This window comes from Pelodiscus sinensis, chromosome 19, assembly GCF_052426305.1.
Source record: "Pelodiscus sinensis isolate ZL-2025 chromosome 19, ASM5242630v1, whole genome shotgun sequence".
Lineage (NCBI taxonomy): Eukaryota > Metazoa > Chordata > Testudines > Trionychidae > Pelodiscus > Pelodiscus sinensis.
In genome coordinates this window covers 3,264,419-3,291,280 of record NC_143070.1, presented here as the reverse complement: position 1 = coordinate 3,291,280, position 26,862 = coordinate 3,264,419, and the positions used below count along the sequence as shown (strand labels likewise).

General features: G+C 51.6%; 2 protein-coding genes across 2 annotated transcripts in view; one reads left to right on the top strand and one right to left on the bottom strand.

Moving 5' to 3' along the window:
* LOC102445187 (zinc finger protein RFP-like) overlaps positions 1–26,862 on the bottom strand; it is a 397,132-nt gene that overhangs the window by 170,392 nt on the left and 199,878 nt on the right. The gene's annotated exons all lie outside the window — the stretch shown is intronic.
* Positions 3,222–20,570, top strand: LOC102444484 (killer cell lectin-like receptor subfamily B member 1B allele C). Its single transcript, XM_014580199.4, has 6 exons — positions 3,222–6,781; positions 12,267–12,365; positions 13,332–13,499; positions 15,536–15,690; positions 16,417–16,529; positions 17,246–20,570. Exons 1-6 carry the CDS (start codon positions 6,697–6,699, stop codon positions 17,367–17,369), a joined length of 744 nt encoding a protein of 247 aa, XP_014435685.3. The 5' UTR covers positions 3,222–6,696; the 3' UTR covers positions 17,370–20,570.

Sequence of the window (26,862 nt, the reverse complement as noted above, 5' to 3'; positions counted from 1 at the left end):
CCCCTTTAAGAAAACACATTTGGGCTATGTCTAGACTGCAGGCTTCTTACGAAAGAGCCTCTTTCGAAAGATCGCGTCTAGACTGCAGGCGGATCTTTCGAAAGAGAAATCCGCTTTTTCGAAAGAGAGCACCCAGCGAGTCTGGATGCTCTCTTTCGAAGACGGCCTCTTTACATTGAAGAACGCCTTCCTTCGAAAGAGGAACTTTCGAAAGAAGGCGTTCTTCCTCGTAAATTGAGGTTTACCGCCATCGAAAGAAAAGCCGCGTTCTTTCGAAATAATTTCGAAAGAACGCGGCTTGAGTCTGGACGCAGGGGAAGTTCTTTCGAAAAAAGGCTACTTTTCCCGAAAGAACCCCTGAGTCTGGACACGGCCTTAGAGGCTCCCACCAGCTGATGCCATCTTTAATTCTACATCTTTCATGGCCGCACCAGGTGGCTCCCTGCCCAAGTCAGCACAGGGAGCCGGAAGGGCCATATTTGGGGGCGTGGGGCAGCTTACGAGCCATGCAGGGCAGGGGGGATTCATGAGCCACACCCATGTGGGGAGGGAGGGAGGGAGGGAGGGAAGAGCTGCATTTCACTCTCAAGCCTTGGGTTGGCCATGGCTGCAATAGAAGATATTGCCAAAGGCGATGTATGGGGATGAACGGGATGCCCCCTCCCCCGATTTGCCGCTTAGCTTAGAGAGAGCGTGCACACACTGAGTGGGGAGAGATCACTGGATGGTTCCCTGTTGTGGTCCCTCCCTCTGGAGCACCTGGTACTGCCCACTGTGGGCAGACAGGACACTGGGCTGGTTGGGCCTTTGGGTGACCCAGTCTGGTGGGTTTTATGGTCTTTATGACTGAGCGGGCTCAGTAACATCTGGCGAAGCCACCGCCCTCGCTCTGCTGCCCACACCCTCGGTAGGAACGAGATGTCTCTGGCTAGTCCCCTAGCTAGGAAGTCAAACTAGAAAACCTCGTGGGGTGGACACGGCTCCAGCAAGCAGATCTGCCGCCTCTCTCTCCAACATCACGTGGCCCTGTTCAGTGACACCGTATCGTAAGAACATCAGAGCGGCCAGGCTGAGACAGACCAACGGTCCATCTAGACTAGTGTCCTGTCGGCCAACAGTGGCCAAAGCCCGGTGCCCCAGAGGGAGGGAACAGAACAGGGAACATCCAGTGACCCCCTCCCCTGTCACCCATTCCCAGCCTCTGACAAACAGAGGTAGGGACACCGTCCCTGCCCAGCCTGGCTAGTAGCCGTTGATGGACCTAATCTCCACGACTGTATCTAGCTTATTTTTGTTTAACCCAGTTAAAGTCCTAGCCCTCACCACATCCTCTGGCAAGGAGTTCCACAGGTTGACTGTGCACTGCGGGAAAGAAAACTTCCTGTTGTTTTACAACTGCCACGTACCTGCAGCTGGAGGAGGAGGAGGAGGAGGATGCGGCAGGCAGGGGAGTGAACCGATGGCCAGAGCTGATAAGCTGAGGGTGTGAAGGGCTGCTATGAGCAAGCAGAGCCGCTCTGGCCCTCAAAAAGTTTCCTGCCGGGCCCTGTGGGTCAGCGATACACTGAAGTAGCAAGGGGAGGCGTGAAACACTGCGAGGCAGTTTGCACCAGCCCTGAGGCTAGCAGGGAGCCTTCCAGTAGACCCCGATTGGTCTCCAGACGTCACAAGGCCACATTCACCCTTCCCGGTGACAGCGACGCTTCAAACGCGACAGGCTGCAACATTGCAGTGTGGACGGGAAGGGAGGCGCGTCTCCCGAGAGGCGGCGCGAGGGACGTGGAAGGATCCCTCCATCAACCTATCGTCTACATGAGGGTTTGGCTCGGTCCAGCTGCATCTCTCCAGGGCATGGATTTTTCCTACGCCTCCACGATACGTTACTTTGCTGCTGGACGTTTTCAGTCATGACCGGCGGGTGAAGGCCCAGCTAGGGAAGGCAAGGCCCTAGCCCCGCCCCTGGAGCCAAGCTCCGCCCCTGGAGCCAAGCTCCGCCCACCTCTCGCCCAATCCTTCCCTAGTGGCCCGGTAGCACAGCTGCCATGCCACAGTCCCTGCCTTTCCATGCAGCCGGGGCGAGCCTTCCCTTGCCTGCATCACCAGCTGCTCATGTTTTCAATGCAGACCAGTCTGTTTTGGTCCACAGTTCTCTTCCAGAACCGGAGCGCTTTCTCTGTTTCCCCGCATCTCCTCTCGGCCGGTTGCGCCAACCCGAGATTGTGCCATGCTGTGGGCTGCCACGTACGCCGGGCTCTGTGCTTCCGCCTCATGACTAGGCGGAACTCCTCGCACCGCGGCAGCGTGGCCCAATGGGTGGGGCAGACCCAGATTGGCATTCACTAGTTCTAGATGCGTGTTTCCGTTGGGCCGTCTGGGTGGCTTTTGGCATCTCAGTTTCCTCTCCCAGCCGCGGTCGGGTTTGGTTAGTGAGGCGCTCTTCAAGCCAGAGTAAGTGGTTCTCGACTTATTGACCACTGTGACCTATGTGGACAGCTCCCTGTGTGTTAGGTGAGTCATAGCCACACACAAGATACACTACCTGTATGGTCCTGAGGGTGTTGTGTGGGCCACCACAGCCGTGTGCTGTCTGGGTGGGCCGCAGGTGGACAACCATGGAGAGAACCAGGTAGATCCTTCCCACAATGCCCCAAGCCAGACAGACATCTCCCACATCCCACGCAAAAATGACCCACAAGGCAATTGGACCTAATTTGCAAGAGAAGGACTCACAGCTGGTTGGGAGAAATCAACGAAAGCATCCACATTCTTGACTCAAAACTGGGTCCTTTTCTAAAAGCGCTTCTGTGACGGGTTGATCCTCTTGGGACTGTCACCTGATGGGCTGGTCATACCCTTGAGCAGTGTTTCTGAAACTTTTTAAGATGGAGGAACACCAAACAATCAATTTTTATGAGGAATGCCAAAAAAAAAAAAAAATAGGGGGAAAGTTAATGAGGGGAAAAAAAAGTTGACTGTCCCTTTAAGGGCAGCCATTTTGAACTCTGTTTTTCTCCATGGCACACCTCCGACTGCCTCGTGGCACACCACATGCAACACAGATTAAGAAACACTGCCCTTAAGCCTAGCATCCTGTCCTCTAGGGCACCCCACCACCCTGTCATGCTGAGCCAGTACCCCTGGTCTCCCCAAGTAAAGGCACAAGTAATAACCCCCCAGCAGAGCAATAGACCCTGAGAGCCACTGGGAAGGCTCAGCCTCAGGGACTTGACACACCCAGGAGCACAGCCCCAGGGGGGATCAAACCCTCAGATCAATCCCACTTAGTCTGCATAAAAGGTTTACACAGAAGAAGCTTGTAACGTTTCCTTCCTTTATCAAGAGAGTCATGCACCCCGCCCATAACAAATATTTACACGGGGGGCTGATGATAAACAAACATGATTTAATTAATGAAAAAGGAAGGGTTTAAGCAGTTGAAAGTGATGACGGACAGATCAAAATACGTTACTAAACAAACAAAAACAAAACCCGCCAGCGAAGCTTTATACTCTGTGAAACTTGTTACTTGCAGTTTCTCACCTAACAGAAGTGATCATCTTTTCTCACAAGCTAGGCAGCCTCCTTACTTGAGCTTGATCCTTCTTCAGTCTCAGATGTTTCCATCAGTCATCTTGGTAGTAAGCAGGGGGTGCCTTTCAACTGTCAGCATCCCTTTGGCTTGGTGCTCTTCTTATAAATGTTTTTTTCTAAGGTGGAAATCCTTTGTGTTTAACTTCAACCCTTTCCTACCCTCCAATGGAAAAGTACCATGTTCAAAATGGGTTCCAACATCAGGTGACATCTTAACAGGACCAATCATAGTCCAGGCATACAGGAAAAAACAAGACTATTCATAGATCCTTGCCTTGAGCACCGGACCATTCAGTTCCTTAAATACCACTAATGGCTTTCACTAGAGGAGCTAGATCAAAGAACACGTTTACACTCCATATTACTAATGTCACATACAAGAATGATACATGCACACTAAGGGCATGTCTACACGGCAGACCAAAAGCTAAATTAAGCTACGCAACCTTAGCTATGCCAATTACATAAGCGGAAGTCAAAATAGCATAATGTGGCTTTTGGCACTGTCTATGCAGCAAGAAGTCAAAGGAAGAGTATTCTTCCTTCAGGTATGTGTACACTGCAGAGTTTTTCTGGAAAAATGGCCATTTTTTTCTGGAAAAACAAAACTTATGTCCACGCAGCTATTGCATTCTTTCAACAGAAAGTTGAAAGAACAGAGGAGTTTTTTTCCAATGGCGGTAAACCTCATTCTACAAGGAAGAAGCCTTTTTCCGAAAACGCTTTTTCAGAAAAAGGCGTGTGTGGATGCGGAAGAAAGCGTTTTTTCGAAAGAAGAGACCTCCAGGAAAAAGCACAGGTGCCCTGGTGGCCACTCCGTCCACAGTAATCACAACTGAAATGCAAGATGGCGTCCAATCAATGTGGATGCTATCTTTCGGAAAAGCACATTGCTTTTTCATTGTGTTTTTGCTGTGTGGATGCTGTCTTTCGAAAGACGTTTTTCCTGACGATCTCTTCCAGAAAAGCTTTTTCCAAAAGAAGCCTGCAGTCTAGACAGAGCCTTCGACGTCCCTTACTTCTCACGAAATGAGGGTTACGAGAATTGGAGTACGAAGTCCTCCAGCTCAACATTATTTCCAGTTAACGGCTTGCTGTGTAGACGTGCTCTTTGTTATTTCGGAATAACGTCTGTTATTCCGAAATAACGCTGCTTAGCAGATACACCCTACCAGAATATACACATTTTTGTGGATTGTAGACTTTTCAATGAGAGGTTAAATGCCACATTTTTGTATAAAGCATATTCCGGCTGTTCATTCTTGAATTCCAAAACATAGTGCCATAAAAATATGGGGGAGGAAACAGCATCTCACCGTTTTCATTTTGCAGGTTTAAAAAGTGTCATTTTTGCACGTGGACGTTTTCAGACACTTCTGCAGACCTTTACCATTTTCAATCTTTCTTCCATTTTGCAGGGCGTGAGTATTGGACTCCCACCCCACCCTCCTTTTTCCACCCTTCTCTTCCTGATTTGTTTCCTTTTGCCACTTTGAAAAAAGAAAAGGGGACAAAAAGTGGAGGGAAGGATAAACAACAAAATATGCTGTTTTTTGGAGGTTTTTTTAAACCCTCACAAAAATACATTTTGGGGTAGAAATAGCTGAAAAGGCTGTTTTGACCCCAAATCAGAATGTTGACCACTTTCCCTTTTGACACGTCAAAAGTAGTCTGTCATTGGGCCACACCTCTGTTCACCATGGAGGGAAGCATGATCACGCCTCCTGAAAGGAAGGTGTTTGGTCTAAAAGACACGCTCTCTCTCAGACGGCCGCTACGGCCTCAACCTTAGAACTTTTAATAATCTCTGGCCTGCCCTGCGGATGTTAGACAAGACGCGCCAATGACCTTTACAGCTGTGAAACTCTTCATCGCTTCTCACAGCCACGCTTGCCAGCTGTTCTCAAGCTGGGTTCCAAACCCCAGCGTTGGTCTCTGGGCCGCAGAGCAGTGGGTGGACTGAAAAGGTCTTCTGCAGTGGAAAGAAAACTTTACTGGTGACTGGGGGGAGGAGGGCAGACTTTTTTCATTGTTTTTTTTTCAATGGGTAAGGAGCTTGGAGGACAGCCGGGAGCACGTGCTGGCAGAAGACATCTCCCACCGAGCAGTGCTGCTTGTGACACTAGGCGTGCGAGCTTCACTGGAGTGTGCGAGGGACATTGTCAGGCGCAGTGCTAATGACTTGCATTAGTGCTCCGTGCTCAGACCACATGGAAGGCAGCCAAGCTCAGATTTGAGCTGCTAGCTGGAGACAACCTCCCTGCTGCTATTTTTAGGGTGCTCACGAAGCCCAAAGGTCTCTCTCGCTGCACTTACAATGAAACAACCGCCCTGAGGCACAGAGCAATCAAACCATCATTTTCCCACCCCTTGCACCCACGTTGGAACCTTCTTGGCCATGGTCCAAGCCCTGGGGAACGGCCACTTGTTTTCCCACCAGAAATATTGACGGGAAAGACATTTTTTTCCACCACTTTTGTCACATTTTTCAGCGGAAACTTGCCTCTGCTTGTGCAGAATGTGTTGCCTCGCCCCTCAGAAACACCCCCATAATTGGAACCTTTTCAGGTGTGTGTGGGGGGGAAGAGCGTGTTTTGGGGCGAGAGGCTCATTCCAAACTTTTGGAGGCAGGCAGCTGCTTTCTGCAAAAAAGAAATTCATTGCAGTGAGAATATTCTGGAGGCAAAGCTGTCCACCCACCCTCTTTTTGAGCTCATTTCCGCCTCTCGAGCTAGAGGAGCAGCACAAACTTTTTTGGCAGCTGGCTGCTGTGGGCAGGCCCCATCAACGGCCATTCAGTCTCCCGGCACCGACAAACGCAGAGGGGCAGGATCGAGACTCGAGGCCGTCCACACTGGCGCGGCGCGGCTCCGGATTGGAATGTGCGGCCTCATTGAATAGAATCGGAGTCAGGACAGGCGCCCGAACCCCCTTGGCAAGCTGGAAAGGAGCGTCTAGGGAAGACAACGCATTTATTCAGTCCATGCCGTGGTAAGCAGGAGTCAGAGCTCAACGGAGACACAATTTCCTGGCAGAAGGGGTGTTGGTCAGCTCGGCTCAGACTCAGCGAGGACGGAGCCTGTGCACACAGCTCCCTGCCTGGTCATGGCTGATGGCGTGGTCTATACCTATTTAAGTCACCCCACCGGCTCTACGCCCAGCAGCATTTCGACTCCGGCTCAGCAGGACTGTGAGTGCAATTTATTTGAGGGCCTATGTTTTTTGGAGGGGGTGAGGGGTGGATCTTGGGATCCTGCATTTCATTTTTGCTATGGTAACGCTTAATAAATAGCAAGTCTAGCAGTGCGCCAGGGGTCCGATCCCGATCTGGAGTCAGGGGGCAGAGATCTGCTGGCTTCGGGGCTGTCTCGGTGGATTTACACTAAGGACATGGAGATCGGCATTTGGCCCTAACTCCATTGATTTCCCTGCTTTGGATTTACTCCTGGTCACTGAGATAAAGATCCAGGTCTGACTCCATTTCTTGCACTAGGGTCACTCCAGATTTGGAATGGGATAACTGGGATCAGTCCAGTCCTGACAGAATTCACTGAAGTGGATTCACTCTGGATTTGGAATGGGGTAACTGATATCTCAATCCAGCCCTGACACAATTCATTGAAGTGGAGTCACTCTGGATTGGGGAGAAGGTCACTGAAACCAAACTCCTGACCCTATTCATTGCAGTGAAGTCACTCCGGATTTGGAATGGAGTAACTTAGATCTCAATCCAGCCCCTAGACAATTCCTTGTCGTGGGGTAACTCTGGGTGTGGAAAGAGGTAACTGGGATCCCAATCCAGTCTGGACACAATTCACTGAAGTGGAGTGACTCCAGATTCAGAACAAGGTCACTGAGACCAGAATCCCGAGCTCCTTCAGTGCAGTGGAGTCACTCCAGATTTGGAGCCAGGTCACTGAGATCTGAATCCAGCCCCTGACTCAATGAAGGAAGACAATCAAACGTCTCTTAATCAGCTGCATCCAACCCAGCAACCAAACCTCTAAAAGGCGTTGAGCCTAATTGCAGATTTATTTCACGGCATCACCACAGAGCAGATGCATATCACCTGAGTGTTGTGATTGGAGTCCTTTTCAGAGTAACCTTAGCCCTCGATTTTTGGAGGGGAGGAAGGTTTGCAGTGCTTGGGGGTAGGATAAACACATAATCCCTAGGATGCTTTTTAGCATCAAATTAGGGATAAAAGGTACACTCGACCTACACCCAGCTTCACCCTCCTCCATCGGAGTGCCCCACGGATCGGTCCTGCGGCTGGTTTTGTTCTACATCTTTATGAATGACCTGGATGCGGGGGTGGATTGCACCCTCAGCACATTTGCAGATGACACTAAGCTGGGGAGAAAGGTAAATACACTGGAGGGCAGCGATAGGGTCCAGAGTGACCTAGACAGATTAGAGGGTTGGGCCAAAAGAAATCTGATGAGGTCCCACAAGGACAAGTGCAGAGTCCTGCCCTTGGGATGGAAAATTCCGAAGCATTTGTACAGGCTGGGGACCAACCGGCTAAGTAGCATTTCTGCAGAAAAGTGGATCCCAGTGGATGAAAAGCTGGATAGGAGTCAACAGGGCGCCCTTGTAGCCAAGAAGGCGAATGGCATATTAGGTTGCATTAAGAGGAGCATTGCCAGCAGATCTAGAGAGGCTGAGGGACTTGGGTCTGTTTAGTCTGCAGAAGAGAAGAGCGAGGGGGGATTTGAGAGCAGCCTGCAACTTCCTGAAGGGGGGATCCGAAGAGGATGGACAGAGGCTGTTCTCAGTAGCGACAGGTGGCAGAACAAGGAGCAATGGTCTCAAGTTGCAGTGGGGGAGGTCTAGGTTAGATATTAGGAGAAACGTTTTCCCTAGGCGGGCGGGGAAGCGCTGGGCTGGGTTCCCTAGGGAGGGGTGGAATCTCCATCCCTAGGGGTGTTTCAGTCCCAGCTTGACCAAGCCCTGGCTGGGATGATTGAGTCGAGGTTGGTCCAGCTCTGGGCAGGGGGCCGGACTTGGTGCCTCCTGAGGTCTCTGCCAGCCCTGGGATTCTATGACGTGGGAATCACGTTGCAAGCCCAGGAAATCAGCGTGTGCCAGCCATCCCTGAGGACTACGCTGGCTTCGGGTTCCTTTCGCCCCTCGGAGGAGGTCAGCGTAATGCTCCACTGGTGAACAAGACCCACTCTGCTCTAAGTGCCGGATCGGCGCCCGGTGTAAATCTCGAACTCCACCGACCTCTGCAGGGCTTGGCTGATTCATAGCTGCAGAAAACCCGGCCTGCGTGCTTTGATGTACAGAGTGATTTTAAAATGCTCGGCTGCACACCGGGGCCACATCTGTAGGCACCCTACCGAAGTGATTTGATTTCAGGAGGAGCCTCCGCTTTCTGCTCAGACAGCCTTCCCAATAATCTGCACACTTGCATGGTCCCCCAGGAGGGATTCCAGTGCCGCCTGGCTGATTATCAGAGCGGCCACAAGCGGCGGCATGTATGTCTAGGGGTGGTGCACCTCTGCACCTGCCTGGGTGCGTGCAACAAAATTTATTCTGCACATGGATGGGGAAAAATGCACTTGAGTTGCTATTCATCTACGAATCAGTCTCTGGAGAAACCGAGGCCTGGGTTCAGGTATGGAGTCCTTGCACATCTGGCCCCTAGTGCTAACAGGGCCGGCCCACAACATTTTGGCATCTGAAGTGGGGAGCTCAAATGACGCCCCCATGGCCCCTCGCTTGGGCCAAAACTTTGAAAGGTCTCTTGCACCCTCCTTCCTCCAGCACAGCACTCCCCCGTCTCTGTGCATCTAGAGCAGAGAGAATACATCTGCACCAACAGCAGACACAATTTTCTAAACTCCAGGTCCTAGCTGGGCCCCCCCGCACCTCCCACAGTCTGGCACCTGAGGCGGCTGCCTCAGTTTACCTCATGGTAAGGCCAGCCCCGAGCACCAAGGGAAACGTGACACCAGTAAACACCAAATACCTTTACGCAGGCTGCGGGTGCAGCTGTCACACGACTCGCTTTGTCTCCCTGTATTCGCCAGCTCAGCTCTGCCCTGGCATGCCTCCACATTGCCTGACTGAAGTGCGGCCCAGGTTTCGTAAGACCAAGACGCAGGAGCGAGGAGGCCCGTGGAGCTGGACACCTGCCCAGAATTGGAAAGAACTGGCTCCAAATCGCACACTCCCGATGGCGCCTTGCGCTCGGCACGTCCGTCGGTGCCTGGAGAGGTTGGCTTCCTTGGGGACTTCAAAACCTGGTTTGCAGGAGCCTAAACACCTTCGGAAAGCTGGCCTTCCGTCGCGCCGTGCCTCAGTTTCCCTTCTGCACGTCAGCAGAGCACGTTTCTATCCCCGCTGTTTGTCACCGCTCCAACCGCTGTTGGATTCCTGTGTCCCGTCCTGGTGCCCGGAGTTCAGGCGGGTCGTTCCTAGATGTGGAGAGGGGTCAGAGCAGAGGCATGAGGACAACTGAAGGAGCCACGGCCGGCCTCCCTTTCGCTCCACAAAGACAAGGTGAATGTGACGTAGCCCCAGCCGGGAAGGACACATTGAAGAACAACCCTGCTACCATCTAACAAGCTCCACTCCTTGGACCTTGACGTTAGATGAGTTCAGTCTGGAAATGAATCAGCGGAACAATTTACCCCGGGTCACGGGGGAGTTTTCAATCACTTCAAACCATGACGGGACATTCTCCCCTGTAGGAATTATGTGAGGGCGGCTCTGTGCCCTGGGGAGGCCCGGCGAGGGAAATCACGGTGACCCCTTTTGTACCTTTGTGACCTAGTTCCACTGCTCGACTTTGTCTCTGCTGCAAAGAGAATCTAGTCACTTTCTAGATTCGCTCTGCGGCGGCCCTAGTCACTTTCCAGAATTCTGCTACTGCTGCAGGAGCTAGGACAGATTTCAGTTCCTTCTCTTGGATGTGGGATGATCCCTTTCCCCTTTTTTAAATAAAACTGGAAGAGACCTGAGTCCAGTCCCCTGCCCTCATGTCAGGACCAAGTACCATTATGGACAGATTTGCCCTAGACCCCTAAACGTCCCTGTCAAGGATTGAACTCACAACCTTGGGTTTAGCAGACCAATGTACAAACCACTGCGCTGCGCTGCGCCTCCCCCCCTTACATGCTAAAAGGGGCGTGAAAAACAGCAAGAAAGGGTTAGTCCCTGATCTGATCAGCTGTGGCTCTGAACCACCATAGGCGTGGAACTTGTCGTGAGTCATCATCCAGTCCCATTCTAATGAGCAGGGCTCGACAACAGATTACAAGCCGGCACAGCTGCGCAGCGTGGTATGTGCATGCGCAGCGTGCCGAATCGCGCGGCTCGCCGCCACTTGGCGAGCCCTGCTAATGAGGTTGGGCATGTGTCTGTTTTGGGTATCCTGCTAGCGAAGACTAGTACATAGGAAACCTAATGCTGAGGTTTTGCTCTGCCGCCGACTCTGTGTGAGGCCTTGACCAAGTCACTTAATTGGTATTTGCAGTAGCGTGGCCTCTAGCAACGCCAGTTTTTGGCCAGGGCTGGGAGATGTACAAACCCCCAACAGGAAGACCGTGCCCTAGCCTATGGTGTTTACAATCTCAACATCAGGCAAGAGACGACAGAGAGAGATGGCAGACCGCTAGGGACGTGCGAGGAGCCAATATTGGTGGAGGCGGTGGCATTTTGCAGGTTCTGCGGCCGAGGAAAGCGTGGGTCTCTCATCCTTGGGTTTGACAGCTCCCTCCCCCTGAAATGGGATCACAGCAGAAAGAAAAACGTGGGGAAGAAATTGAACCTCTTCCAAAGGTCAAAGGTAAAGGAGAAAAAGAACGAGGAGAAAAAACACCCAAATGACATCAAAAGCTAAGGATCCGACACTTACAGCCCCCCGATTAGCTCATTTAACACAGGCGCTTTGACAAGCGTTTTTTCTCCTCCCCTTCTCCCCTCTTTTTCTGCTTTGTATTTGACCCTCCGTGCCTCTTACTCCATATCATCTGAAGAAGTGGGTTGTGCCCACGAAAGCTCAGGATCCCATCTCTATTTTTTTGTTCATCTCTAAGGTGCTACAGGGCTGCTTTTTTTTTTTTTTTTTGGTTTGTCTCTACGGTGCTCCAGGGCCGCTCCTTGTTCTTTTAAGCTTTTTTTTTCTTAGCGACAGACTAACCCGGCTCCCCCAAGCCTGCTGCCAAGGCATGTCACTGATGGGTGTTTCTGTGGCACGCTCTCACCCAGCCACCGACGGGGCAGGAAATCTTAGCTGACGTTCTCCGCCCGGTCTGTTGCAGGGGCTGTGAGGAGGGGAGACGAATCGGCCCGCCCTGCCTCCCAGTAGCGATCTGCTTCGCACGGATGGCTCACGTCGGTTTCTGGTATCTCAGCATGATCATTCACACTTATTCGCCTACGCCCCCCCGCCAGGCTTCCGGCTGTGGGTTTCCTGATCTGCTGAGCAGAGAGGAGTTGGGTCTTCCCTACCGCCTTCTCAGAGGCGGGTACGTGCACCGGGCTCAGCTCAGCACAGTAAACCAAGGGGGCTTGTTTTCGCAGAGAGGGGAAAGCTACAGGCAGGCCGGGCTGGAGCGGTTCCGGGCAGAGCCGTCCCTGGCTAGTGTCAAACGGGGGTGGGTGTTTCTCTGTCCTGCTTGCAAACCCGCTCAGCATGCCCCCCTCTGTGTTGATTCTTGCAGCTTGTCCGCCGTGCCCACGGTGGCATCGGACCGCGCTGGGGGTCGGCTGGGCCGGGAACCTCGCCCTGCTGGGAGCTGTGGCCATGCTGGTTGTCCTGGGTGAGTGGACCCCGGCCGCGGGTTGGTGGGTTGACTCCGCGGACGTCGACGTGGCCGCCGCCGCCGGCCCGACCGATGCCGCTCGGACGAAGTGACCGTAACGGTCTTGGAATCTGTGGCACGGCGGCAGCCCCGGCCGGGCTCCCCCTGGGATCTGGCTGCGTTGACGCCACTGGGGGAGGGTGGGTTGGCACCAGCTGGCCCGTTGGATCCGATGGAGCCTCAGGGGGGCTCCGGAGCTCACACCCCCAGAGAGAAAAATATAAAGGGGGAGCTTAGCATCCGCCAGCCTCACTGGTTCACCGGGCCCCAGGGCTGGTGGCCAATCAGCTGCTTGGAGGGCAGTGGGTGGGGCATGAAAGAAAAGGGGATGGGGCAGGGAACAGTGGAGAGGAAGGGGCAGGGGGTGGGGGAGGGAGGATTCAGGGGAGAGGGCAGAATGAGAGGATGAAGAGGCATTGTGGGATCGAGGCCCTGGCAGAGGAAAGGGAGCGGGGGTAGGGCTTTGGCAGAAGAGGCGGAGCTTCAGCAGGGCCTTGGCAAAAGAGCGGGCATGTGGGCGGGGCCTGGTCAGAAGAGGCGGGGCTTCAGCAAGGGCCCTGACAAAAGAGTGGGTGTGTGGGCGGAGCCTCGGCAGAAGAGGCGGAGCTTTGGCAGGGGCTTGGCAAAAGAGCGGGCATGTGGGTGGGGCCTGGTCAGAAGAGGCGGGGCTTCAGCAAGGGCCCTGACAAAAGAGTGGGTGTGTGGGCGGAGCCTCGGCAGAAGAGGCGGAGCTTAGGCAGGGGCTTGGCAAAAGAGCGGGCATGTGGGTGGAGCCTCGGCAGAAGAGGTGTGGCCTCAGAGCACAGCAAAGGTGCAGCATCCTCTGGGAAAACCAAACGCGGCTGTGGAGGGAGCTAGGGCTGATTGACCCCGGCTGGAATCCGTCCCCGTCTTCTTAAACGTTTGCTTCTTTTTACCTGGAAGTTTCCCAGCGCCCCTCTCAGAACCCACAGCCAACAGCAGCCACGCAGAGCGCCCAGATGAGCAATTCGTGGGAGAGCAGTCAAAACACGACCACGTGCAATGGGAGCGTGGAGGTTTTCCGATCCTGCTTGAAAGAAAAGTTGTGTGAATCAGAAAACAGCTCAGCAGGTAACCCCGGTGCTCCCTGTATCCAACCCGTCACTCACCCTCAGCCTGTCACTCACCCGTTGTGCCAGGCACTGCACGGACACAGCGAGAGACAGTCCCTGCCCAGCTGAGATCAGGGCCCCGTTGTGCCGGGAGCTGCACAGACACAGCGAGAGACAGTCCCTGCCCCAGCTGAGATCAGGGCCCCGTTGTGCCGGGAGCTGCACAGACACAGCGAGAGACAGTCTCTGCCCCAGCTGAGATCAGGCCCTGTTATGCCGGGTGCTGCACAGACACAGCGAGAGACAGTCCCTGCCCCAGCTGAGATCAGGGCCCCGTTGTGCCGGGAGCTGCACAGACACAGCGAGAGACAGACCCTGCCCCAGCTGGGATCAGGGCCCCGTTGTGCCAGGCGCTGCACAGACACAGCGAGAGACAGGCCCTGCCCCAGCTGAGATCAGGCCCTGTTGTGCCGGGAGCTGCACAGACACAGCGAGAGACAGACCCTGCCCCAGCTGGGATCAGGGCCCCGTTGTGCCAGGCGCTGCACAGACACAGCGAGAGACAGGCCCTGCCCCAGCTGAGATCAGGCCCTGTTGTGCCGGGTGCTGCACAGACACAGCGAGAGACAGTCCCTGCCCCAGCTGAGACCAGGGCTCTGTTGTGCTCTGAACTGGGGTCAGCAGTGGCTAGAAGAAGAAAGGGGTAAGCAGTGAGGTGGTAAAGTTTGCGGATGATACCAAGGCAAGACAGAAGCAGACTGTGAGGGACTCCAAGAAGATCTCACCAAACCGAGTGATTGGGCAACAAAATGGCAAATGAAATTTAATGTGGATAAGTGTAAAGTAATGCACATCGGGAAAAATAACCCCAACTATACGTACAGTATGATGGGGGCTAATTTGGCTACGACAAATCAGGAAAGAGATCTTGGAGTTATCGTGGACAGTTCTCTGAAAACTTCCACACAGTGTGCAGCGGCGGTCAAAAAGGCAAATAGGATGCTAGGAATTATTAGAAAAGGGATAGAAAATAAGACCCAGAATATCTTACTGCCCCTGTATAAAACTATGGTACGCCTACATCTTGAATACTGTGTACAGATGTGGTCTCCTCACCTCAAAAAAGATATTTTGGCCTTGGAAAGGGTTCAGAAAAGGGCAACTAAAATGATCAGGGGTTTGGAACGGGTCCCATATGAGGAGAGGTTAAAGCGACTGGGACTTTTCAGTTTAGAAAAGAGGAGACTGAGGGGGGATATGATAGAGGTCTATAAAATCATGAGTGGTGTGGAGAGGGTGGATAAAGAAAAGTTATTTATTAGTTCCCACAATAGAAGAACTAGAGGACACCAAATGAAATGAATGGGGAGCAGGTTTAAAACTAATAAAAGAAAGTTCTTCTTCACACAGCGTGTAGTCAACCTGTGGAACTCCTTGCCAGAGGAGGCTGTGAAGGCTAGGACTATAACAGAGTTTAAAGAGAAGCTAGATAATTTCATGGAGGTTAGGTCTATAAAAGGCTATTAGCCAGGGGATAGAAAGGGTGTCCCCAGCCTCTGTCTATCAGAGGCTGGAGAGGGATGGCAGGAGTCAAATCACTTGATCATTGTCTTTGGTCCACCCCCTCTGGGGCACCTGGCGCTGGCCACTGTCGGCAGACAGGATACTGGGCTAGATGGACCTTTGGTCTGACCCAGTACAGCCGTTCTTATGTTCGTATGATCTAAAGTACCCCTACTGAGCCTCTGATAACACAGCACTCCCCAGCCCTACCCTGAGGCTTTGAGGTAACAGTGATTGTGAGGGGAAAGTCCCTTACTGACGCCCCACCCTGCTAATCTGCAATGCAGCATCCACAGGTATCACATGGGAGTACTGGTGTCCGTGCTGACACGGCATCCGGAGATGTTACAATCTTGCCTCGCTTCCCATAGCTCTGCCAATGCACTGCCCTTTGTCTCCCTCACACACAGAGTGTGGTGGGTCCGTGTGTCTGTGCAGGGGAAGCCACTCAGAATGACCGGTGATTAATAATGGTTCCATTTCCCCGGGCAGGGGACTCCAGGTGCAGACTCTGCCCCATGCACTGGATACCGCACAGGGACAAGTGCTACTGGCTGTCTGATGGGAGTAAGTACTGGAGCGGGAGCCGGGATGACTGCACACAGAGGAGATCTCACCTGCTAGTGATCCAGGACCAGGAGGAGATGGTAAAGAACGTGCTGAACTCCCCTCTCCCCTATTCACGTCCTTGTCAATTACAACAGGTCACAAAAGCCTCCTTTGATTTTTCCAGCAACAAATAATTGTTAGCCACATTTTCATCTGCAATTTAAAAAAAAAAATTCACTGCATTTTTTGGGGGGAATTTTGAAAGAATCTCTATTTTTAATATTAGTTTTTTTAAATGTCAGTGATAATGCCCAGTTGTGCAAAAAAATGAATTGTAAGCATTTTTTTTAATCCATTTATATTTTCACAGTTGTGGGAAAGATTCCTGCAGAGTCAGACTCTTTCAATACAGAACTCTGCCCTTTCTGGAAAGAGCTGCAGTCAGTGGATAACCCTTGAGAAGTTTGCCCGGAGCTGAAAAGCTAGATATTGTTTATTGGAGCCATGTTTTTTTTTTAAAGTTCAGCACAAGAATATTAAAAAGTTCACTCAAAAATGGAGATTGTTGGCTGAAGTTTACTAAAATTTTTAAATACAATTCATCAAAATCTGGGTGGAAGGGCACAGAACCAACTCAGTTATTAATTAATAGTATAATTGTCTATTATCTTTACTTTTCATTGGTGTTTCAGCAGGTCATGATTTGTCACCTATATTAATGATCAGAGCCCAAGCCAGAAATCAGGTTTCATTTGCATGGTGAGCTAAGGAGCCAGAGAAGTCTGCCTTTTTCTGTTCCCTCTGATACCTTGTCAATTTTACAGGCATTCATACAGAATATTACAGGAGATCAAAATCTAATGTGGATTGGACTCAATGTCACACTCCCCGGGAAGAACTGGTCCTGGGTGGATGGTTCCCCCTTAAATCAAACACTGTGAGTATTTCCTGATTAGTATTTTACTTCAGTCTGAATTAATTATGTAGCGTGAAATCCCAGGCCTCATTAAAGTCAAGAGAAAATTTGTCACGGGGCAAGGATTTCATCCACTAAATCTTACAGTATAAAGGCCTCAATCCAGCAAACATACTTGTGTTAAACTTGAAATCTCATTGAAGTGAATGGCAATATGCCTGGGAGAAAGGAAAGCAAGTACATACATGTTTTCCTGGCCTCTTCAGTCCTTAGTAGAAGTAGCAACAAAATGGAGGAAAATATATTTTTCCCATCTGTTCTTGCTATTGTTTTTTTTATCAGCTTTGGAGATTTCTAAATTGCTGTCAAAACTGAGACAGTTCCAGGTACCCCAACAGTTGGGCAAAAATCTAGAAAATAGGTCACAGCAAAAATGAAATCTTCTCCAACTGAAATTTGAAATTGACTCAACTTTTCATGTAAGTTTCAAAAGCTGAACATTGGCACCTAAAGTTAGACTCCTCTGAGGTAGCACTCTGATTAATTACTTTGTGGTCAGTTTCATAAACACCTGTCCCTCAGGGTTGGATAGAAACACACCAACTCCTTATACTTTTTAGCTTATGTAGAGAAAGGCTAGAGAGGACCGCTGGACTCCTACATCCTCCAAGGAAGGAGAATAGTCTCTCTTCTCTGCCTCTAACCCCACTGATGCAACTGTTTCCTTCACTCTGTAGATTCACAGTATCGGGGCCTGTGGATGAGAGGAGCTGTGCTGCATTAAAGAAGAATCGGATCCAGCCTGAAATCTGCAACACTGACCTAAAATGGATTTGCCAGAAGGAAGTTGTGATCCTTTAAACAGGTGGCTTGTGATCCCTGTTTACCGACATGGAATGCAGAACCTACTGCATGTTCCTCTTTCTTTCAGCCTACAGACCCTCAGGAGGTATCAATCTGGACAGTGCCCAGAAAGTGAGGGGTGCGATACTGACTTATTCCAGTTGGGAGTCTGGGCCCATTGACTCCAATGGAGTTAGAGCTAATTCATACCATTATTTTATTTTAAAAAGTAAATCAACAATTTTGTTCAGACTTTTTAAAAAAATCTTAATGCCTGGGACATTATTTTGTGTATTATGGTAGTGCCTAGAGGCCAACTAAGTTGGGTGCTGCACAGCCACAGCGAGAGACAGTCCCTGCCCCAGCTGGGATCAGGGCCCCGTTGTGCCGGGTGCTGCACAGACACAGCGAGAGACAGTCCCTGCCCCAGCTGAGATCAGGGCCCCGTTGTGCCGGGCGCTGCACAGACACAGCGAGAGACAGTCCCTGTCCCAGCTGGGATCAGGGCCCCGTTGTGCCGGGTGCTGCACAGACACAGCGAGAGACAGTCCCTGCCCCAGCTGAGATCAGGGCCCCGTTGTGCCGGGCGCTGCACAGACACAGCGAGAGACAGACCTTGCCCCAGCTGAGATCAGGGCCCCGTTGTGCCGGGCGCTGCACAGACACAGCGAGAGACAGTCCCTGCCCAGCTGGGATCAGGGCCCCGTTGTGCCGGGCGCTGCACAGACACAGCAAGAGACAGTCCCTGCCCAGCTGGGATCAGGGCCCCGTTGTGCCGGGCGCTGCACAGACACAACGAGAGACAGTCCCTGCCCCAGCTGAGATCAGGGCCCCGTTGTGCCAAGCACCACACAGACACAACGAGAGACAGTCCCTATCCCAGCTGAGATCAGGGCCCCATTCTCAGGACCCCGGACTCCCATTCCCTTAGGGATGGTCTTGCTTCTCAGAAAGATGCACAAACAAGGGAACTGAACTCGGGTGCAGATTTCGGCCTTTATACAACATGAGCAAAATAAACTGAAATGCCAGAAACTCGAGAGGGAAAAACTCAGTCGATTCTGAAAGCCAAAGACCGTTCCAATCATCTAATTTGACTTCCTGCATGCCACCGGCCAGAGAACCTCATCCAGCAATTCCAGACTGGAACTCATTATGTATAAGCGACAGACCTTCGACCAAACTAATCTTGAGTCTAAGAACTCCAGTGACCGCAAATTCAGCATGTCCCTCGGTAAGTTGTTCCGATGGCGAATTCTACTACCTGCTGAAAAAGGGACCAGCACCCTATGCAGAATGTGTAGCTGTATGGGGCACCTGAAAATTTGAGGCACCGCTGGGTCTTGATGTCCACTTACCCCCCTGCTTCTTCCTATCTCTTTTTGGTGGTTCTGCTTCCCCTGGAGGAAATCTAGCTAACTTGAAAGTGACACAGCCTGCCAGAGCTCTTAACAGAACCTGTGACAGACCCAGAGCTATTGAAGTGGCATTTGTGAACTCCAGGTACATACAGTCAGTGTGCAAATTGACAGTGAGAGTCGACAGGACGTTAGTTTGAAATTTGCTTTAAAATATTTCATTGGTGTGATTATAAAATTCCATCTCTACAAATCTGTCATTTCCCAAGCTACCGTCTGGCACAGGGGGTACCAGTTTAACAGTGCTACATAGGGCCCCATGGATCCTACAGACAGCTCTGAATGTGACCCCTTATTTGCAGTCTGAATTGGTCTTGTTCGCCTTACAGTCCTGGGCTCTTTTTCTGCAGTAGACTAAAGAGATCTCGACCTGACATCCTTTTCCCACCTAGACTGTGAATAAGTCTCCCCCATAACCTTCTACGTGATAAGCTAAACACATTGACCTCTTTACCGTCCTTTAACCCCTTCTTGCAGCTCTCTGAGAAGGCTGCACTTTTTCAGCTATTTTGAAAGAGATGGCTTTGGCAGCGTGAGGAAGGAGGTTTAAAAAAACACCCCCGCCGCTTCTCTAAAAGTGTGACTCAAAGTTATCACTCAAACTTGAACGCCTCCAGAGCACAGCAGACCACAAAAGAGCAGCGATCGCTTTCTTCGGGCCATCAAAAAAGACACGCCGCAACCTTTCACTGCACCTGCAAGATGCTTCTCCGAAATGCTCATTAGAGTAAGTTGTGAGCAGGAGCCGAAGGAAGCCAGAAACAGGAGGGAGACCCTTGGGTGGGTCTGAGTAAATGCAGCTGGCACCAGCATTGCACAGACGTGTTCGACATTCAGCTAATGGAGCTGGGGTTTGCTCATTGTAATCAGAAGAACATAAAAACGGCCGTACTGGGTCAGACCAAAGGTCCATCTAGCCCAGTAGCCTGTCTGCCGACAGCAGCCAACACCAGGTGCCCCAGAGGGGGTGGACTGAAGACAATGATCAAGCGATTTGTCTCCTGCCATCCCTCTCCAGCCTCTGACAAACAGAGGCCAGGACACCAGTTCTATCCCCTGGCTTTTATGGATCTAACCTCCATGAAATTATCTAGCTTCTCTTTAAACTGTTATAGTCCTAGCCTTCACAGCCTCCTCTGGCAAGGAGTTCCACAGGTTACTATGCGCTGTGTAAAGAAGAACTTTCTTTTATTAGTTTTAAACCTGCTACCCATTAATTTCATTTGGTGTCCTCTAGTTCTTCTATTATGGGAACTAATAAATAACTTGTCTTTATCCATCCTGTCCACACCACTCATGATTTTATAGACCTCTATCATATCCCCCCTCAGTCTCCTCTTTTCTAAACTGAAAAGTCCCAGTCGTTTTAGCCTCTCTTCATATGGGACCTGTTCCAAACCCCTGATCATTTTAGTTGCCCTTTTCTGAACCCTTTCCAAGGCCAAAATATCTTTTTTGAGGTGAGGAGACCACATCTGTACACTTCATTTGAACCCAGCACTTGCTAGGATTGCGGTAAATGCATGGAGAATGAAAATACGGTTGCCCATGATTGCAGTTGGGTGGGGATACAGCGTTGAAATCACTGCGAGCTGACATCCCTTGAGACTGGTGGGCAGAAGTCACAGCCAGGAAGTGGAGGCCGGCGGGTGGTGGAGAGATGTAATGAGTGGCCAGGAGGGAAGCAGTGAAGAAGAGGAGTAATGAGTCATCAGCAGGATGGCAGCAGCATGATGAGTAGCCAGCAGAGTGGCGATGGAGAGGTGAGACAAATGGGCAGCAGGGGGTGCCAGCAAGCAGGTGGCTGGCAAGTAACCAATGGCCAGCAGGGGGCGCCAGAGAGCAGCGAGCAGGCGGCTGGCGAGTGACCAATGGGCAGCAGGGGGCGCCAGAGAGCAGCGAGCAGGCGGCTGGCAAGTGACCAATGGGCAGCAGGGGGCGCCAGAGACCAGCGAGCAGGCGGCTGGCGAGTGACCAATGGGCAGCAGGGGGCGCCAGAGAGCAGCGAGCAGGCGGCTGGCGAGTGACCAATGGGCAGCAGGGGGTGCCAGAGAGCAGCGAGCAGGCGGCTGGCAAGTGACCAATGGGCAGCAGGGGGCGCCAGAGACCAGCGAGCAGGCAGCTGGCGAGTGACCAATGGGCAGCAGGGGGTGCCAGAGAGCAGTGAGCAGGTGGCTGGCAGTGACCAATGGGAGGCAGGGGGCACCAGAGAGCAGCGAGCAGGCAGCTGGCAGTGACCAATGGGAAGCAGGGGGCACCAGTGAGCAGGTGGCTGGCAGTGACCAATGGGAAGCAGGGGGCACCAGAGAGCAGCGAGCAGGCAGCTGGCAGTGACCAATGGGAAGCAGGGGGCACCAGTGAGCAGGTGGCTGGCAGTGACCAATGGGAAGCAGGGGGCACCAGAGAGCAGCGAGCAGGCAGCTGGCAGTGACCAATGGGAAGCAGGGGGCGCCAGAGAGCAGCGAGCAGGCAGCTGGCAGTGACCAATGGGAAGCAGGGGGCACCAGTGAGCAGGTGGCTGGCAGTGACCAATGGGAAGCAGGGGGCACCAGAGAGCAGCGAGCAGGCAGCTGGCAGTGACCAATGGGAAGCAGGGGGCACCAGTGAGCAGGTGGCTGGCAGTGACCAATGGGAGGCAGGGGGCACCAGTGAACAGGTGGCTGGCAGTGACCAATGGGAGGCAGGGGGCGCCAGAGAGCAGCGAGCAGGAGGCTGGCAGTGACCAATGGGAAGCAGGGGGCGCCAGTGAGCAGGTGGCTGGCAGTGACCAATGGGAGGCAGGGGGCACCAGTGAGCAGGTAGCTGGCAGTGACCAATGGGAGGCAGGGGGCGCCAGAGAGCAGCGAGCAGGAGGCTGGCAGTGACCAATGGGAAGCAGGGGGCGCCAGTGAGCAGGTGGCTGGCAGTGACCAATAGGAGGCAGGGGGCGCCAGAGAGCAGCAAGCAAGCAGCTGGCCAGTGACCAGCAGAGGGAGTACGATGCCTCTTTACCCCCCCTTCAGGCTGGGAGGTGAACTCTGCGTTTGCACCTCTGAACTCTGGTCTGCCCTGAGCAACGGCAGCAACTGGGAGTGGGCTACAGAGAAGGGCTGGGAATGTGAAGGGACATTTACGTTGTTAGGCTTAAAAGAACCGGAAAGGAAAAGGACACCACCCGGCCCACTTGAAGTGAGACATTCACTTGTGGTTTATGTTTAGGAGGCCCTGTCTGTGGTGTTTTCCCAAATTAACGTCACGTTCCTTCCCTCCCCTTTTAGGAAAAGTTTCTTTTCCGCACTCCGACTCTGCATGTGGGAGGGGAAGTTTTGCCTCCCAGGGGTGTGAGAATTTCCCAGGTCACTGAGTGGGGGCTGGAGCTGGTTCAGTGTTGGATGGCTGGAGAGGAAGCCCTAGATATCGAACCCGGCCCTGGCTGCTGCTAGCTCTGCCTGCCATAAGAGTTACATATAGTTACAGTTATCAGGCCATAGCCCAGTGATTCTCAAACTGTGGGGTGCGCCCCCTCTAAAAGGGATGCAATAGAGTATTGGGGGGCAGCTCCTATGTGAAGTGAGGAAGGGGTGTCACCCAACCCCCATCTAACCCCATATGCACCTGCAGCCCCGGCCTCTCCACTGGCTCCCACCCCAGCTCTGCTCCTGGTCACAACTTCCAGTGGGGCACAAAGCAGGAAAGGGGGGGCTGACCAAAAACCATTGGGGACCCCAGTATAGTCCCAGCCAGCATTGTCTGGCCAAGCTCCCTTGATTGATGCCAGCTGGAGCCAAAGTCACAATCATGGGTCTTTGGTCTGACACAGCCTGAGTCACATGATCTCCAAGGAGTGTAGCAAAGTGTGTAATTTACAAGTGTGTGTGTGTGTGCGCGTGCGCGTGTTACTGGAAGGGGAGGTGCATTTGAATGTATAATGTAGCCAACTCCTTGCAGGGCGGGGGTAGATGACATCAGACTGTAGCACTTAAAGCATAATATTTTCAATTTATTGCAGGGGGCTGGAGCGTTACGCAGGGGCACCCCTCTCCCGGCAGCACCCAAGAGGGGGTTTCTAAGGAAGTTCAGAGGGAGCGGCACCCACAAATCTCGGTTTGGCTAGCTGCCTCAGAGGAGGAGCCATGGCCGATCTATAGCAGCCGGGGAGCTGGTCACATTGAGGTTCACTTTTACCACTGAATCACGCTCTAAGAAACAAAAAACAGGATTATGTAGCACTTTAAAGACTAACAAGATGGTTTATTAGGGGATGAGCTTTCGTGGGCCAGACCCACTTCCTCAGATCAAATTGTGGAAGAAAATTGGCATGACCATACATACCAAAGGGATACAATCAAAAAAAGTGAACACATATAAAAAGGACAAATCAAATTTCAGAATAGAGGGAGTATGGGGGGGGGGGGGAGGTTAATGTCTGTGAGCTAATGATATGAGAGGTGATAATTGGGGAAGCTATCTTTGTAATGGATAAAGTAATTAGCATCTTTGTTGAGACCCCGGCGTAAAGTGTCAAATTTAAGCATGAATGACAGTTCAGAGGTTTCTCTTTCAAGTCTGGTGTTAAAATGTCTTTGAAGCAGGATGCAGGTAATCAAGTCATTGAGACACTGCCCTTTTTGGTTGAAATGGCAAGAAACTGTTTTTTTCTTTGTGATACTGTCTGATATCCGTTTTGTGTGCATTGACGAGTGAGCTTTGGCTCCCTCTGCTGCCTGCACCATAGCAGAGCAGCCGCATAGTTGCATGATGTATACACACATTTGGCTGTGTTAAATACAGGCCCATATACAGGGGGGGAAGAGTGCAAAGGGTACAAATGCACCCCCCCCCCATGGTTCCTTTAAGGAAGTTTGTTGCCAAAATCCCCATTGACAGTCCTCCCATCCCTAAAGACTGGAGTGGGTAGGAAACTGGCATTTCCCTTCCATAGAAAATTTCACTTTTCCAACAGGGTGGGGTGAGGGTGTGTTTGGTCCAAACAGGAAGGAATCATCTGCCCTGCAGTAATTTCCATGGGACAAAGTGTTTTCGGACAAACTGAGTTTTGGAAGAACTTTGCAAGAATGTCCAGTCCCCACCTCTCCAACTCCCTGGGGACCCACTGGGGGACAAACCACCGAAGAGACACCCAACAATTCACTGGGACACCCAACTCCCCAGGAGCCCACCAGACGCACCACTTAATGAAAGGATGGTTGCAAGACAGGCAAATCTGAGAGTCAAGTTGGGCTGCACAAAGGAACCAAGCAGAACATAAGAATGGCCAGACTGGGCCAGACCAAAAGTTCATCTAGCACAGGGTCCTGTCTGCCCACAGTGGCCAATGCCAGGTGCCCCAGACAGAGTGAACAGAACAGGAAATCCTCATACGATCCGTCCCCTGTCAACCAGCCTCTGACAAACAGAGGCTAGAGACCCCATTCCTACCCATCCTGGCTAATAGCCATTGATGGACCTAACCTCCATGAATCTATCTAGCTCTTTTTTTGAACCCTGTTCAAGTCCAGTCTTCACAACCTCCTTTGGCAAGGAGTTCCACAGGTTAACTGCATGCTGCATGTAGAAAAACTTCCTTGTGTTTGTTTTAAACCTGTTCCCTATTAATTTCATTCGGTGACCCCTAATTCTTATGTTATGGGAACAAGTAAATAGCTTTTCCTTATTCACTTTTTCCACTTCTGTCATGATTTTATAGACCTCTGTCCTATCCCCCCTTAGTCTCCTCTTTTCTAAGCTGAAAATCCAAGTCTTTTTAATCAGTCTTCATATAGGACCCATTTCAAACCCCTCATCATTGTTGCCTTTTTCTGAACTTTTTCCAATGTTAATATATCTTTTTGGAGATGAAGTGACCTCATTTGTATGCAATATTCAAATGTGGGCATGCCATGGATTTTGTTATAATCAGGCGTGCTGACCAGCATCTGGTGACTTAGGGGTAACTCAGGTACCTAGCAAAGGTGTCGGGCAGTCAGCCAATAACAATGCAGGTAGGAATTTCAAACTGGAAAAGAGGGTTTTTTCTCTTTTTGTTCTTTGTTTGAGATCAGAGCAGTTTCTCCTAGGGATTGAGGGAGATGGGGGACGCTTGTCTCTCCAAGAACAGACTTCTTACAATGTGTAAATAGGGAAAAGTTTAGTGCATCAGGGTTCACTGTCTTCCTTGTTTGGAACTCATGTCTGAGCTAATTGTTTTTTCCTCTCTTTTGTAACTAAATCTTACAGCCCAGGGGACTTTCCCTGAATCTCTCTATCAAATGTTTGTTCTTTTCATCTAGCCAAATTTACTATGCTTGCAACTCTAGCTTTGTTTTGATAGTATTGGTTTTAATTCTATTAACTGGTATTGGTTGATTCTTGTGTCCTGGAAGGTCTGCGTGTGTGTCCGGACCTCTGAATGAGGGGTCAGCTACCAGAGACTGCCACTTGTTTTTCTCTTTTCTTTTTCAAGCCCTTTTGGAGCAAAAGAGCTCGGGGTACCCCTGCGATTGATTTCAAGTGTCCACCTCTGTCTGTGTTTATTTTGGGGTTCAAAAGCACTTCATGGTGGCAACAAGTGCCCTAAAATCTGAGTATGGGGGGGAAGGGAGTTTTTGTACCAGAGCCTGAAGAGGCTAGGTTTTAGGGTACTCTTGTGGGCCCCCAACTTCTGCATTTGTCATGCTGGAGTGGGGGACAGTCTTGACAGATGTATATAGCAATAATAAGATATTCTCGGTCTTATTCTCTGTCCCTTAACATCTGACAAATAAGCACCTTTACTGAGTGAGGAGGAACTAGGAGCCAAAGATAAGGGACTATCTTAGAGCTACGGAAAACCTTAGCTCCCACAAATCCCTCGAGAGAGGCAGATTGTAACCGTGCTGCTCTAAAGAAAACCAAAACCAATTGGTTGTTCTCTCTATTGTGGCCTTTGTATCCTGACCAGACTTTGCTCTCCCCCAGCAAAGCCCCTCCTGTCTGTTGTGTGGGGCCAGTCAGCTTTCCCTCAAGAACAGGTTAGCCCAGTAGTCTGCCCTGGGGCGGGCGGACAGGGAGCCCAGCCTGGCCTCCTGTTTCGCTCTATCACGGAGAGCCTGGCTGTCGGCTTCTCACACTCCTAGGATCGTCCGGCTGGCAGAGACCTCAGCAGGCATCAAGTCCAGCCCCCTGCCCAAAGCAGGACCAACCCCGACTCAATCATCCCAGTGGGGCTTCGTCAAGCCATGTCCTGACCACCTCTATGGATGGAGATTCCACCCCTCCCTAGGGAACCCATCTCAGTGCTTCCCCCACCCTCCTAGTGAAATAGTTTTTCCTAATATCCAACCTAGACCTCCCCGGCTGCAACTTGAGCCCATTGCTCCTTGTTCTGTCCCCACCAAGAACAGCCTCTCCCCATCCTCTTTGGAACCCCTTCAGGGAGTTGCAGGCTGCTCTCAAATCCCCCCTCGCTCTTCTCTTCCGCAGACTGAACAAACCCAAATCCCTCAGCCTCTCCTCGTAGGTCATGTGCTGCAGCCCCTCATCACTTTTGTTACCCCCTGACCTCTCTCCAATGCAGCCACCTCCTTTTTATAGTGGGCAGCCCAGAACTGGCCACAATACTCCCAACACGGCCTCACTCCCTGTCTTTCTATCTCCCTTCACCCCCCCCCCCCCCCCCCAGGGAAGCTTTTAAAAGGTCTGGGGCAGGCTGGGAGTGGAGTCAGCTGGCTCTCATTGAGCCAGAGTGGCTCAGTCTTCCCCTCATCCCTAATCTGCCGGAGCTAGCTCCTTCTCAGCTGCTCCTAATTGACCCCATCCTCCTTAACAAGGGAGTTGGCTCTTTTTCTTCCCCTCCGAGGGCTGCCTTTCTCCCACTCTAATGCCGCCCACAGGTCTGACCTTGCCACAATCTTTTAAGCTATGTCGACACTGGCGGCTTCTTGTGCAAGAACATCTTGCACAAGGGTTCTTGTGCAAGAAGCCTTGCACAAGAACACGTCCGCACTGCCACGTGCGCGCTGTGCTTTTGCGCAAGAGCACCCATGGCCGTGTGAATGCTCTCTTGTGCAAGAAAGCTCCGATGGCCATTTTAGCCATAGGGCTTTCTTGCTCAAGAAACCCCTACCGAGCGTCCA

Excerpts from the sequence above, each read along its gene's own strand:
- LOC102444484 (XM_014580199.4), top strand. The coding sequence starts at position 6,697 with ATGGCTGATGGCGTGGTCTATACCTATTTAAGTCACCCCACCGGCTCT. Across the intron at positions 12,366-13,331 it reads GGCCATGCTGGTTGTCCTGG|TTTCCCAGCGCCCCTCTCAG; the intron begins GTGAGTGGACCC and ends TTTACCTGGAAG. Across the intron at positions 15,691-16,416 it reads TCCAGGACCAGGAGGAGATG|GCATTCATACAGAATATTAC; the intron begins GTAAAGAACGTG and ends TCAATTTTACAG.